We start from the raw sequence: 15,529 nt of genomic DNA, 5'->3' as shown, positions 1-15,529 counted from the left end.
ACTCCCTTCTTTTTCTATCTCAGCGAGTTAGAAGGAGAAGGGAGTATACCCGTGTGTACCCGGATGACGTTTCCGAACGCAGCCATAGTCGGTTCTTAAGGTACCTTTTCATGCTGACGCTCGACGCTCATTTTCAGCGTCAAAAGGGTCACGTGACCACTACTGACGCCAGCGTCAGTTTAAAGCCATGAAAAGGATTATAGCGTCTCGGAATTGACTCTGTAGTATCAAAACACTTATGAATAGTGTATGTACATACGTATATGTAATAATTAATGTAAAGATGTTATTCCGGAATAAAAATTATACTTGGTTAAGTGAATGCGCTGTAAAATCATTTGAAAGAAATAAACAACATAAAGCAGCTTTAGCTGCTTTAGCCATAATCTGCATTAAACAAAAACAAAAAGAAAAAAATTATCGTAAAAAACGATATTGGATAGAGCCAATGTTAGAAAAACGTAAAACATACGGATTTTATCATGCCATATTTCCCATAATTATTTTGGAAGAAAGTAGATTTAGGAACTATTTTCGTATGTCTCCCACTCAATTTGAAAATTTATTATGTTTGGTGACACCATTTATTACCAAACAAATGGTAATTCGTGAACCGATATCAGCGGCAGAAAGATTATCTTTAACATTAAGGTAAGATTAATATAAAATTAATTTTTTAGTTATATAAAAATTTTTATTATAAATGATAATATAGTTACAATTTGTAGATTTTTAGCATCTGGAGACTCAATGAGCTCTGTGTCTTATCAATATCTAATTGGGTTGACAACTATAAGTAATATAATTGAAGAAACATGCAATGCTATTTGGATTTGTCTCCAAAAGAAAGTACTACCTTCCTCTTTAACAGAAACTGAATGGTTAAATATTGCCCATGAGTTTGAAGAAAAATGGAATTTTCATCATTGCGTCGGAGCCATTGATGGGAAACACGTTTTAATTCAGGTACATATACACTTTTAAAAACAATGTTGAAAAAATAATTTTCAAAATAAAAAATATTTTTTTAGTGTCCGAACAATGCAGGTTCATCCTACTTCAATTATAAAAATAGTCATAGTATTGTATTACTTGCAATTTGCAATGCTAATTATATGTTTACGTTTGTCGATATTGGAGGGTATGGCAGACGTAGCGATGGTGGAATCTTTAAAGATTCAATAATTGGACAAAAATTTACAAAAAAAGAAATGAATTTACCGGAATGGGAACCATTGACAGTAAATGGACCACCTCTACCTTACGTACTGGTAGGCGATGAAGCCTTTCAACTAACGGAATATCTATTACGACCTTATCCTGCTAAAACTGGTTTAACTGAAGATCGAACAATTTATAATTATCGACTCAGTCGAGCGAGACGGACTATTGAGAATACTTTTGGTATTGTGGTTAGTCAATGGCGAATTCTTAAAAGACCTATAATTTGTACTGTTGACAAAGCAATGAAAATAGTACAAGCCATTGTATGTCTTCATAATTGGATTCGACATCAAGATTTAGATGAAAATCAATATGTAACTCCAACAATGATAGATCAAGATGGTCCAGATGAGTTTCTTCCTGGTTCTTGGAGACAAGAAATAAATAATAGTGCGTTAAAAGATGTAACCCAATGTGGTACAAATAATAGTTCTCGACAAGCGGCAAAAATTCGTGAAGAATTTTGTAAATTTTTCAATACTGAAGGAGTCATACCATGGCAATTTACTCATCATAATTATTAAAAAATTTTTAATTTTAAATAATTACATATGTAACTTTACATGTAACTTTACTTTACATTTTTACATTAGTTGTAGTCTTACTTAATAGTTATAATAGATTAGTATATAATATAATAGTTATAATATATAAGTATATTAGTATATAATCTAATAGTATTACATTAATTTTTAAAATAAGTCAAAGTTTAAAGTATTGCTAATTCATCATAAACTATTTGTAAGAATTGTTGTATGACTTTTATTCTTGTCAGTGTTGGCAGTTCTCTTAAATGATGTCCTATCGCTAGTAGAAATGAATCTACATCATCCGGTTCTGGAGGAGGAGGCAATGTTAATGTGCTTGGCTGACAAACTGCTTCAGCAATTCTATTAATAGCACTTGATGTATCATCATCACTTCGTTGTCTTTTTCTTCTATTATCTGAAATTATTACATTAATTTTAATTTGTAATTATTTTATTATAATAATATTATTAAAAATACCTTTTTGAATAAATGAATCATCACTGATGTTCGTTGAAGTGCTAGGAGTACAACAGTCTCTCTCATTTACTTCATTTACTTCATTTTCGATGTTTGACATAGTACTAAAAATTATATAAATTAATACATGTAAGTTGAATGTTTTAAAACATTTTTAAAAATTAAAAATATACTTTTTAATAAGACAATTATCACGAAGAAAAGTCATTGAATCATAGTGAAACCATTTCTTTTTATTGATTCGACCAGATCCACTTGCTTGATGCTCTGACTGTATAATTTTTCTAAAAGTGTCGTAAAGACTTTTAAATTTTAATTTTAATGTTTCTGCACTAAATTTTCCTATAACAAAAATTTCATTTTTCGTAACTTTTTATAATCTATACTTTTTAGAAAGTTTTATTAACTTATTCTTACCATTAAAAAATTGTGCAACTTCTTCCCATAATTGTTTTTTAATTTGCATACTTCGGTCTTTTAGAGGTAAGGTATAATTCCATAAAGGAGGTCTGTTCTGTACCTCAAGTATTAAACTTTCCTCCTCATCAAAATTTAATCTTGATATAGGTGTTCTTTTTCTTGATGTTCCCTGGTAAAAATTACCGTTAGAAACGAATAGAACGTGCATTCTATCCGTTTCTGACTGTTTTACTATGCGTTTCTTTCCCTGCAATTACGGATAGAAGCAGATGAAAAGTGTTGCAGATTCTATAAGACTGTGTACGCAAATACGGTGAGGAAGGCTAACTGCATCTAACTGATTCCTAACGGAACGGAACTTCTATCTGAACCTATGCGCAGACGAATTATGAATCCTATTCGTTTTTATACGTAGTCAATTTTGAATGTCTATCCGCATCTGATTGCAAAACCAGGCAGGATATCTATCTGCATTTGCATGCAATTATGATTTGCCCGCTCTATCCGTTTCTAACTGCAAATGCATTTTATTCATTTCTTATTACTGCAAATACATGTACATTGTGGGAGGTTTGTAGTTATCAGGTAGATTCTACCTTTAAACGCCAGGAGAAGGGATTCCTTTAGTTACGACACTGTAATTTTTCTGGTTGTCGCCTGACAGAACGCCTGCTTATATATTACGGCTGGTTGTATTTTAAATGTGAGAAACGCTTTCCATCATGCGCCGCCTAGCGGCGTCGTCGCGAAGATGCAGATGGATGCGGTATCCGCAATTACGGATAGATACCGTCAACATTTGATGCGTACAGAATGCGGACAGAAACATACAGGATTCGTATCCGTAGTTGCAGACAAATTCCTATAGGTCGACATTGCGTACAGATGCAGATGGATGCGGTATCCGCAATTACGGATAGATACCGTCAACATTTGATGCGTACAGAATGCGGACAGAAACATACAGGATTCGTATCCGTAGTTGCAGACAAATTCCTATAGGTCGACATTGCGTACAGATGCAGATGGATGCGGTATCCGCAATTACGGATAGATACCGTCAGCATCTGATGCGTACAGAATGCGGACAAAAACAGACAGGATTCGCATCCGTAGTTGCGCAGACAAATTCCTATAAGTCGACATTGCGTACAGATGCAGATGGATGCGGTATCCGCAATTACGGATAGATACCGTCAGCATCTGATGCGTACAGACTGCGGATAGAAACAGACAGGATTCGTATTCGTAGCTGCAGACAAATTCTTGTAGGTCGACATTGCGTACAGATGCAGATGGATGCGGTATCCGCAATTACGGATAGATACCGTCAGCATCTGATGCGTACAGAATGCGGACAGAAACAGACAAGTTTTTCTATTGCAAAAGCTTATAGATGCTGTATGCCGATAGATTTCCATTAGATACAGTTATACGTCGTTACATTTTCTGTCTGTATTTGCAGATACAATAGTGCTGCTTACAGAAACGGATAGAGCTAGACAAGCTTGCAGTTACAGCGGATAAGATTCCGTTACATACAATCAGAAATTCTATCTGTTTCTAACTGTTTCTAACGGTAATTTTTACCAGGGTTGTCCCTAAAATAATTTACATATAAAAATACTTGAATAATCAAAGCAAACTGAAAGAGTTGAATATACACACTTTAATAAAATGGTTGTATAATAACAGATAAAATAATTAGAAGATACCAAATCTAAAGAATCCAAAATAGATAGATTTAAAAATAGCCTAGAGAACAAACAGAACATGCAAACACTTATGACCTTCTTTACGCTTGCTTTATTTATACTTTCTTACAAGATTCACAAGCAAAATCAATAGAATTATAAACATTAGTTTGTCTAACACATTTATTCAAGAAATACAGAGCATTCTTAAATATTTAAAAGCATCATCCAAAAACTTCAACAAAGATAAAAGATTAATCACCACAACAGATAGAAGATCAATTTAATAACCCATTTCCCTATTTTTCAAATTTTGATTGAGCAATCAAATCTCTTTTTTTTCCTTCACCATTTTCTTTTCCAGATCAATCGCTAAGTAATAAATATAATAAGATACCTGTCAAGGGACAACTCAGTTAGATCCCTTCCTGATGAAGTAAACGACATGAATTCGTAAAAAAAATGATATGGTTGAAACCCAGTAATTGAATCTTTTTGTTTTTAATATTGCAATAACCTTTACATTTCCTTGGGATTAGTTTACCTTGTTGAAACGGTTCTGCTACTATTTTTTCTTGATTATTTATTTGGCTGCGTCGAACAATTGTAACACCATCATCTATATATATATATATATATATATGTACATATTAGATTAAAATACGAAAATAATTTCCTCTTTTTTAAAATGCAATGAAAGAAGCCAATTTACCTAAAACTGGATAAAAATACAAAGTATTTTCATCTATAAAATATTTGTTGTAGCCTTCTAAACAAGGATGGTTTTTGAAATCATCACCGTCACAAATTTCTTCGCATACCCCACAGGTGTGCACAATTCTACAGTCGTCCTAGAAAAACATACAAACATAAAAAATATGTAAAAACTATTACTACAACATAACCTAAAAATTATACTTCTAAACAAGTTTTCTACATTCCGTATTGTTAATTTTTCGTAATTAAAATATATTTTTTTATTATAAATTGTAATAAAAACTACTTTTTACTTACCTCTTCCATATTCGTATTTTTATATTCAACGATTGTTTTGACGTTGCTTTTTCACTGCTTGACGCTTGAAGTTGAAAGTGTAAGATTTTGAGTTAAGTTTCCGATCTGTTGAATGTTGCGCCGTGCCTAAATGGGCTGTATGTGACGTGATTGGTCGCTTGAGATACTGGTATGCGCCGTAGCGCTTTGCGCAAGAGGAAACGTCCTGATTGGTAGAGAGAATAAAGCGGTCGGCGAAGCGGCGAAGACCGGCAGTCGTTGCACAGACGTCGGACTGAGTAGGCGTCTCGTATTGTCTCACGTGGAATAAATTATCCTTTCCACAAATATAAGATATATTGTCTCTCACACTCTCTTCCATCCATTCCTGACACCTCCCCGTGAAACCAATTCGCGGTCAGTGCCGTTTAATATTTCGGTACATCAAGAAAACTATTTAAATTACAGTTCAGAAGTGGGATTCATCGAGTGCCGCCATTATCGTTTCTACGATCCGGCTTGCTACCGATTTTCCTTTCTCCTTCTGCTCTCATTCCTTTTTCGGAAGAATATATTACGGCGTGCAAAGCTGTAATCGTTAAGTATATATGTGGTGTTTCCGGCCGGTTATGCTGATAAGCACATCGGATCAACTACCGGTGCCGCATTCGTGATAATTTAGTGAGAGACATCATCCCGTCGTAACGACGTTAAGAACATTAAAGTTTAATATTGTGGATCGACGACCAGAAATATTGGTTCGCCACGCTACAAGTCGACATATGTCTCGCGAAAGAGATTTGCGAAAAGGTGTATAACGCTTTGAACATTCATCGGTGAGCTACGTCTCGAACATTCAACAGTTCGCCGCCATTTTAGGTGCTGCGTTTTACCGCCATCTTAGCGCGATCGAACGTTCTCGAACAGTCTCCCGCCATTTAGCGTATTGCGTGTTACCGCCATCTTAGTACGTCTCAAATATTCTCGAGTACTCACCCGCCAATATTCTGAGTGTGCTCAAGCAATTATCGGACAGTTTGGTGTATTCGAATATTATTTGCCTGTCGTCACGAAGATCAGTTGTCAGAATTCAAGGAAATATGGAACGGCAACGTTTAGAAAAGTTGTCTGTGAGTGAGCTGCAAGAGGAAGCCAAGCGATATGGGCTGAATCCGCCACAGAATGCCTCACGTTGCATAGACATGATTATGTCTCATTTAGAAAGACATGGACCTAGTGATTTGTTTAATCTACAAAAAGAAGCACAATCAGCCGCGAGTAATAACGAAAGTCTTGCGCGAACGTCAAGTGTGGTGCCTTCTGATTTAACGCAAGTCTGTGCTTTATTAGCGGAGCAGATGCGGGTCCAACAACAGGAGTCACGAATGTATCAAGAATATCAACGAGAGCAAGCTCGAATGCATCAAGAAGATCAACGAGAGCAAGCTCGAATGCATCAAGAAGATCAACGAGAGCAAGCTCGAATGCATCAAGAATATCAACGAGAGCAAGCACGAGTACAACAGGAACAGCAGCATCAAAATCAAATAATGATGCAGCAAATGATAGAGTTGGTGAATTTGTCTCGCGAGAATTCTCAAAATAGGGTGCGTAACGCGTCAAATAATGACAATGGTGATGTGCAAATAGCTGCAGGTGTTGCAACTACGCATCGCCAGCCGATTTCATCGGTGGCAACAGCGCATGCTGTCAAATTATTGACTGCCCAAATTCCCGAGTTTGCTGGGACGGACGAGGAGAAGATTGAAATATGGATACAAACTGGAGAAAGAATCGCCCAAATCCATGCTGTTTCGGAAGATGTATTACTTTTGGCAGCTTCAAGTAAACTCGTCAAAAATGCCAAGAGATGGTTTGATCTGAACGTCACTAAGTTAATTGAATCGTGGCAAATATTTAAAGATGCCATTATACGCCGATTTAAACGGAAGATATTGTTTCATGTCGCCATGCAACAAGTCGAGGCAAGGAGATGGAATTTTCAAAAAGAGCAATTCCAAGACTACGCCATGGACAAATTAGTGTTAATAAAAAATTTAAATTTGCCAGAAGAAGACACCATTCATTTGCTTATTAATGGTATCGGGAGCCGATCGTTACGAGAAGCAGCTGCGGTACTTCATTGTGCATCAGTCGATGAGTTCTTGGAAGAGATGCACCGGATAACATCGGTGTCAGCCGAATCCTTTCGCAAGATTGCTCATCAGGAGATCAAGAAGGATAAAGTGAAAAATAGTGGGGGTATGATGCCCAAAGACAATTAAGTGTCAAAATCGGACAAGGATGTGTTTTGTGTTTACTGCAAAACAAAAGGTCACGTCCGAGCTGATTGTTTTAAGTTAAAAAAGAAGGAGCAGTCACCTCCTGCGACAACTGCCAAACCAGCGCCAGTGGTATCTGCGGTAGATGAAGATACTCAGGAGATGGAGATTGCAGTAGTGGACGAAGATTCCGGTAGGAAGTTAGAAATTTCCGATTCGCGTATTATTGTTACTTCGGTGAATCCATGTAATTTGAATGCGTTGTTGGATACCGGAAGTCCTGTTTCATTTATTAAATCTTCAATTGTCGCAAAATTTCTAAATGTTGGTTTAGAACAGATTGAAAATTTAAAAAGATATAAAGCAGTGAATAATACTATTATTACAATATTAAGATCTGCCCAAACAGTGATTTCTTTAGAGTTGTTACCGAATTTGAAAGCGTCAATTTCTTTATTGGTATTGAGTGATGACTCGTTTTCTTCGGATTTAATTATTGGTTTAGATTTTCTTAAAGAAAATAATATTTCGATTTTATATAACCCGTCTGGTGTTGAATTAAATAATCGAGTTCAGTTATTTCAAGAGATAGCTTCTACAGAAGTTGTTGAAGAAAAATCTGAAGACATGATGTCGTTATTACAAGAAATCGATATAGATTTTGATGAATCATATAAACAAAAGTTAATCTCGATGATGAAAGAGGTTGAAAATTCAAATATACCGTTGGTTAATGATCCCTAAGAGCAAAAAGTCGACTTTAAGTCGACTTGAAGTCGACTTCTACCGAAACTGACTTGGCAGAGAAGTCGACATTTTTAAGGACGAAAGTCGACTTGAAGTCGACTTGAAGTCGGCGAATGTCGCAAAAACCACCGACTTAAAGTCGACTTCCCGTCATGATGAAAAGTCGACTTCCCGTCATGACGAAAAGTCGACTTCCCGCCAACTTTTAAAGTCGATAAAATAAACCGCCGCGTACGTCTGGAGGTCGATTGTGTATCTTGAAACGAGGTAAAAATAACAAAAGTTAACAGATTTTATTAGATTTTGATAAATAAAATCGTAGATGCGCTAATGAATTTTCTCACTTTTGTAATTTTTACCTCATTATTTCAAGATACACAATCGACCCCTTGCTGGAGGGCTAAAACTGATGCATTTCGATTTTTTTTCATATATAAAATAATTTAATTATCTAAAAAACTGTATAATTACAATCCTAATGTTTTATTCTTAATTACAAAGGCGGCCATATCTGTGCCACTTCTGCGTGCGCGGATTCCGGCAGCCACTTCTGGTAAGCTGACAATAACAGAACTAAAATTAAAACATTCCAGCGTTAATCGCGAAACAATATGCAAAATTAGCTATATAAATATATATCATATTATTATCATAATGTTGTAAATATATAATATTATATATATATATATATATATATATATATATTATTATAAATATATAATATCCACAGACTTTTATACTAGACCACTAACATCTATGGACGCACTGCCGAAAAGCTGATGCGAGTGCAAGGTGCAAGTGTTAGTGAAGGGTGCGGCCATATTGAATTAACAATAAGTCACTATCGGGTGTTCAGTTGCTCATGATGTGCGTTTATCTGCATTCGTTATTACAGTACATAACGAAGCAGGCGAATGTTTTTGTGTTAAATATTGGTACATGTTATCAATAAGTTTGTAAGTCATGCCTTCGACGTGTAGCGTACTTGGATGCCGAAATCGAACCACTACTCCTGTAGTATTAAACCCTTTCTTTTGGACATTCTGTATATGCCAGACTATTGTATAGAAATCTTGTATAAAACCACTTGTATAGAATAGTAGTATAGCATATCTTGACTAAAATCAACATGGCGGCAAGCATCACGGCCGAGATGTCTGTCAGCGGTCTAGTATTGTATAGAAGTCTATGATAATATCTAAATATTATTTTATAAATTAAAATCTCACATTTTTTATCCGAACCCCAGATTTCTAGCAGTTTGTGTTTGGACACGACTCCCTGCGACTGCAGCGTTTGTACTATTGCTTGAGTGCGTGGTATCAACCTGAAAAAATCGTATTGAATTGATGTAATCTATTCGATAAATCAACGTGAAATCAAAAGAAGATAGAATAACGATTTACCTGGCCCATGACTTGGTGATGCTCCCAGGTGTTGTCAGCAGCGACGGGACAAATCGTTTCAGCTTAGGGCACACTTGACCCTCCAAGAAGAAATACGCTAACCACTTGACACCGTCCACGGATGCTCTATATCCATCGATGGTAGTGCCCATTCGGCCTTTCCGAATGTACCAGACACGCGGCAAATGATCTTTCCGGTTCATTGATTATATCTATAAATATCTTTATAAATAAGTAGGAAAAACATTATAAAGCAACAATTGTGATAAAAATACCTTGGCGGTGGATCAACCAATGGTTCACTAAGATGGCATAGCATGAGCGAATTTCGGCAATCATTCGGGTTCTATCATCGTGACACCTCGCATGTACATCTTATTCGTTTCGTACATCTCTTTATAAACCACCTATTCCGGACTGATTTTCCGTAGAACGCACGAAGAATGCATGAACACAGGTTCCTTCATTTCTGGTGTTCTGAAAGATGATACAGAATGGAGAGGTCGCATTCAATAGGTCTTAATTATCGATGATAATTAATAACACACCATACCTAACCTGTAAGCATGTTTCCACTTGGCCTTATCCTGATCCTCTTTTACCTCGTCGGGCAAAACCTTTCTCGCGACTTGATCCGCCATACCTGCAAGAACTATCTGGCGTCTTATCGTGTCCTGTCTCGCGGCACGTATTCCTCGCACTCGCGTAAACTCTGGTCCACTCATCTGGTCCTCCAGCCTCCTCGAGATTCGCCGCCATATTGATGATGCATGACGCGCCGCTTGACTGTTTTCCGTCTTTTTATAAGTCGACTATTTAGAAGTCGACTTTTAGTCGACTTTCCGCCATTTTTAGAAGTCGACTATTTAGAAGTCGACTTTTAGTCGACTTTCCGCCATTTTTAGAAGTCGACTAGAAGTCGACTTATAAAAGTCGACTTTCCGTCAACTGTGCTCTTAGGGGATAATTATTCTATTAAGGTTTCCCTTAAAGATGATTCAGTTTTTGCATATGCACCCAGACGATTGGCTTGGTCTGAAAGAGAGCAACTTAAAAAAATCACTGATGATTTATTGCGTCGTGGTATTATTAAGCGTAGTAATTCCCCGTATTGCGCGCGTGTAGTATTAGTGCGTAAAAAGGATGGATCTTTGCGAATGTGTATTGATTTGCGCCCGCTCAATCAGAGAGTAAATAAGCAATGTTTTCCTTTTCCGGTAATAGAGGATTGTATAGCACGTATTGGTAATAGAAAGGTATTTACGACATTAGATTTAAAAGATGCCTTTCACCAAATTAAAGTTCATCCTGAACATACAAAGTACTTTGCTTTTGCGACTCCGGATGGTCAATTTGAGCAGTTATATATGCCGTTCGGATGGTGTGAATCAGCAGCAGAATTTCAAAAACGTTTAAAGCAAATATTAGAGAGATTAGCTAAGCAGATTATTGTGTATATGGATGACGTTATTATTCCTTCTGATACGCCAGAAGAGAATATAAATGTCCTGAAAGAAGTTCTTATAATTTTTAAAAGTTATGGTTTCAGGTTAAATTTAAAGAAATGTAATTTCTTGAAAATATCGGTCGAATATTTGGGATGTTATATCTCCAGAAGGGATAACCATTAGTTTCCGACATACGGAAGCAGTTAGGAATTTTTCTGAACCTAAAAAGGTTGTCGAAGTGCAAAGGTTTTTGGGTTTAACCAATTATTTTAGAAAATTTGTAAAGGATTATGCTGTTAAGGCTAAGCCATTACAAAAGCTTTTGCACAAAAACGTAGAATTTAAGTTTGATGTAGAATGTCGTGATGCTTTCGAGTTATTGAAACGAGATTTAACGTCATACCCTGTTTTACGAATATATAACCCGAAGGCGGAAACGCAACTTCATACGGATGCGAGTGCCATAGCAATAGCAGCCATTTTATTGCAAAAACAGGATAATAATCAATGGGCTCCGGTTGCCTATTTCAGTCAGCCGACTAACAAAGCTGAAGCTAATTATCATAGCTTCGAGTTAGAAATGTTGGCCATGGTAAAAGCAGTAGAACGATGGCATATATATTTATATGGAATTGAATTTGTAATAATAACTGATTGTAATGCACTGGTATTTGCGATGAAGAAAGCGAATATTAACCCGAGAATTGCTCGATGGTCTCTCCGTTTACAAGAATATAAGTTTGGAATTTTACATCGAGAAGGTAAACGGATGGCCCATGTAGATGCGTTAAGTAGAGTTGTCGCGTATATAGAACCAATGCCTCTTGAGAAAGAGTTAGAATATAAACAATTGCGTGATATTAGGTTAAAAGAAATTGCGGAAAAATTGGAATTTGAGGACAATGAAAAGTTCACGTTGATTGATGGACTCGTCTTTCATAAAGGAAAGGATAAACCCAGATTCGTAATTCCGGAAGTTATGATAAATAACGTTATTCGAATATATCATGATGATATGGCGCATTGTGGCGTCGAGAAAACCCTCCAGGGTATATATGTAAATTACTGGTATCCTTCTTTACGAAAGAAAGTAGTAGATTATATAGATAATTGTTTGACTTGTCTGATGACAAATGCGTCTATTAATGCTCGCGAAGGCGAAATACAATTGGTAGATAATCCTGAGTCCCCGTGTCAAATTATACATACGGATCATTTTGGCCCTATCATAGAGTCGGATGAGGGATTCAAACACATTTTATTAGTAGTAGATGCGTTTACACGATTTACGTGGTTGTTTCCGGTTAAGTCTACTAGTTCAAAAAAAACTATCAAACATCTGGAATGGATGTTTAACACATTTGGAAATCCAAATATTTTAGTATCAGATAGAGGTACAGCATTCACTTCGAAGGAATTTTCAGAATTTATGCAAGTTCGGAATATTAAACATCGTCAAGTTGCTGTTGCTGCTCCGTGGGCAAATGGCATAGTAGAAAGGGTAAATAGGTTTTTAAAAGCATCTCTTAAAAGAATTGTTGAGGAGCAACAATCATGGTATTCCGCGATTGGATCTATCCAATATGAGATAAACAATACATTTCATTCCTCGGTGAAGGCTTCTCCTTCAAAATTGCTTTTTGGTTATGAGCAACGTAATCACTCGGATAATGAGTTGGTAAAAGCTTTAAGTAAATGGGCTGAGACTGAATTAAAAATATCGGATGAACGAGATATTGCTCGTAAGTTGGCAGTAGAGGTAACTGATAAAATAAAGAATTATAACAAGGCTTATTATGATAAGCAGCATAAAAAACCAACTCAGTATAAAGAGGGAGATTACGTTATGATAAGAGATACTGGGGTAAAACCTGGTGAAGATAGGAAATTAAAACCCTGTTATAAGGGACCGTATATGGTTGCGAAGGCTTTAAATAATAATAGATATGTGATCCAAGATATTCCAGGATTTAATATAACTTCCAGGCCCTATAACTCTATACTTTCCCCAGATCGATTAAAACATTGGATAAAACAACCAGAGTAATAATTTTATGTGATAATACATTTAAAAAGTGTTATTTCATACGATAATTATAAATTTAAATAAGTTTAAGTTTTGCGTGCGTTTAAATTTAAGATTGTAATATTATAAGAATGAAAAGTCTGAATAATTAATAATAATAATAATTTATGATTTGTGCCAAAGAATATTTTTAAGTTTTATTGACAATTGTATCGTTAAGGTATGTTTTTATTTTGTCGTTTGAGATTATAAATTCCGTGGAAACATTCGGGACGAATGTATGCGCAGAATGGCCGAACTGTAAGATTTTGAGTTAAGTTTCCGTTGAATGTTGCGCCGTGCCTAAATGGGCTGTATGTGACGTGATTGGTCGCTTGAGATACTGGTATGCGCCGTAGCGCTTTGCGCAAGAGGAAACGTCCTGATTGGTAGAGAGAATGAAGCGGTCGGCGAAGACCGGCAGTCGTTGCACAGACGTCGGACTGAGTAGGCGTCTCGTATTGTCTCACGTGGAATAAATTATCCTTTCCACAAATATAAGATATATTGTCTCTCACACTCTCTTCCATCCATTCCTGACACCTCCCCGTGAAACCAATTCGCGGTCAGTGCCGTTTAATATTTCGGTACATCAAGAAAACTATTTAAATTACAAAAGAATCCAACTTCTTCTCTTTGACCAATTTTGACGCTAGCATCAATATGACGTCACGTGATAACGCTCGACGCTGCTTTTCAGCGTCTCATGAAATGGCACCTTTATTTCAAGACCGTCTTAAGTAATGTCTTAAGATGCTAATACGGCTCTGTGATTGGTTCATGACATCTTAAGATTGTATTTAAGACGGTCTTAAGCCTTGTGTACACGATACTAGAAATCGGTCCGAGTTTCGGTTTAAACCAATGAAACTGCTGCTTTTCTGTAAGAGCTGCAAGTTGATTGGCTTAAACCGAAACTCGATTCGTATGTATTTGACCGGAAATGAATGTCCGGTAAAAGAATCTACATATGAAATCGTTTGTATTTCGTATGAAGACTTTTGAAGTGCAATTGAAAAGGTTTGTGAGTCATTTAGTTAATTGTAATTAATTAATCATTTTTTCACCATGCACTTAGCCGGAATAGATAAATTAAACAAAGGTTTTGTATCGAATCGTTTGTATTTCGTATGAAGAGTTATGAAGTGTGATTAAAAAGGTTTGTGAGTCATCCAGATAATTTTAATTAATTATTTATAAACCATGTACCTAGCCGAAATATAGATTTTTAGTTATTCATGTTAAAAGAAGAAGGCGCTAGTGTTCCCGAAGGTCCGTCTGCAGTCAGAATTAATATAAACGTACTTTTACAAATTATTTTATACTGAAATAAATAAATAGCTATAAGCGATAGTTGCTAATTAAGTTTTACTACGTTTACGCGAGCGTTACTTCTGTAGTAACTTACGATAATTCTTTCGCGTAAACGGGATTTTCCTTCGCGTAAACGGGATTTTGTAGTAACTTACGATAATTTACTCCGCGTAAACGGGTGAATTATCATAAGTTACTACAGAAGTAACGCTCGCGTAAACGTAGTATTTGTCACTCATATACATTTTCCCTTACCACGTTTACGCGAGCGTTACTTCTGTAGTAACTTACGATAATTCCTTCGCGTAAACGCCCTAAGGGCCAATTTCACCAACCACGGTTAGCTTAACCGACGGTTAAAGTTAACAGGATTGACCAATAGAAATAAATCCACCCTGCTTTCTATTGGTCAATCCTGTTAACTTTAACCGTCGGTTAAGCTAACCGTAGTTGGTGAAATTGGCCCTAAGAGCACAGTTGACGGAAAGTCGACGGCAAGTCGACTTTTATAATAGCGTTTTCGATTGGGGTGCACTGGCTGCACTGACAAGGGAACGGTCGGGGGTGTCCGAGACCGATTTGGATGCGCTTTGGATATGTTGTTGAGCATCAAAAAATATTAGACTCGTATTTTTTTTTTGCGGCTTATCTCGACGTTTAGGGGTTGAAACAACCCCTCGAAAATAACGGATTTTATAGTTTTTAGCGAATATCTTCGAAAATATAAGGCGTATAAAAAAAAGTTTGGTACAAAAGGTTTATGGCTTTTTGTGCTCTTTACAATGGCGTAATCAGATTTTTCAAATTTGTCACATTTTTTAATTTAACCCCACCCCCACCTATTATTTTTGCCAAATATAACAATTTTTCCAACGCAAATTTAAGAGCGTTAAATGCCAAATACATCCATGTGTATTTTTATTATGAT

General features: G+C 36.2%; 3 protein-coding genes across 5 annotated transcripts; 1 reads left to right on the top strand and 2 right to left on the bottom strand.

The window, feature by feature from the left end:
- Positions 1-115: 115 nt before the first annotated feature.
- On the top strand, positions 116-1,750 carry LOC139780182 (uncharacterized). The gene is made up of 3 exons (XM_071718707.1): positions 116-651; positions 729-966; positions 1,032-1,750. Exons 1-3 carry the CDS (start codon positions 239-241, stop codon positions 1,746-1,748), a joined length of 1,368 nt encoding a protein of 455 aa, XP_071574808.1. The 5' UTR covers positions 116-238; the 3' UTR covers positions 1,749-1,750.
- A 109-nt stretch (positions 1,751-1,859) lies between these two features.
- On the bottom strand, positions 1,860-5,457 carry LOC139780207 (uncharacterized). Its single transcript, XM_071718743.1, has 7 exons — positions 5,361-5,457; positions 5,059-5,197; positions 4,766-4,965; positions 2,650-2,899; positions 2,406-2,574; positions 2,233-2,336; positions 1,860-2,169 (listed from the first exon to the last, which is right to left on the bottom strand). The coding sequence occupies exons 1-7, from the start codon at positions 5,367-5,369 to the stop codon at positions 1,934-1,936; spliced, it is 1,107 nt and encodes a 368-aa protein (XP_071574844.1). The 5' UTR covers positions 5,370-5,457; the 3' UTR covers positions 1,860-1,933.
- Positions 5,458-8,788: 3,331 nt separating this feature from the next.
- LOC139780183 (probable ATP-dependent RNA helicase DHX37) lies at positions 8,789-10,602 on the bottom strand. Of its 3 annotated transcripts, none has more exons than XM_071718708.1 (5): positions 10,328-10,602; positions 10,050-10,251; positions 9,775-9,986; positions 9,598-9,695; positions 8,789-8,941 (listed from the first exon to the last, which is right to left on the bottom strand). In XM_071718708.1, exons 3-5 carry the CDS (start codon positions 9,975-9,977, stop codon positions 8,862-8,864), a joined length of 381 nt encoding a protein of 126 aa, XP_071574809.1. In that variant the 5' UTR covers positions 9,978-9,986; positions 10,050-10,251; positions 10,328-10,602; the 3' UTR covers positions 8,789-8,861. The 3 variants fall into 3 exon arrangements, with proteins under 3 accessions (XP_071574809.1, XP_071574810.1, XP_071574811.1); XM_071718709.1 differs by having other exon boundaries at positions 8,789-8,926; XM_071718710.1 differs by lacking the exon at positions 8,789-8,941 and adding an exon at positions 9,215-9,536 and having other exon boundaries at positions 10,328-10,561.
- Between the last annotated feature and the right edge of the window lie 4,927 nt (positions 10,603-15,529).

The sequence above is a fragment of the Temnothorax nylanderi genome, unplaced genomic scaffold, assembly GCF_030848795.1.
Source record: "Temnothorax nylanderi isolate EJ_2023f unplaced genomic scaffold, tnyl_v1.0 TNYL_tig0266_pilon, whole genome shotgun sequence".
In the NCBI taxonomy this organism is placed as follows: domain Eukaryota; kingdom Metazoa; phylum Arthropoda; class Insecta; order Hymenoptera; family Formicidae; genus Temnothorax; species Temnothorax nylanderi.
Note: the sequence above shows the minus strand (reverse complement) of the source record. Positions and strands in the feature narration are given on the sequence as shown.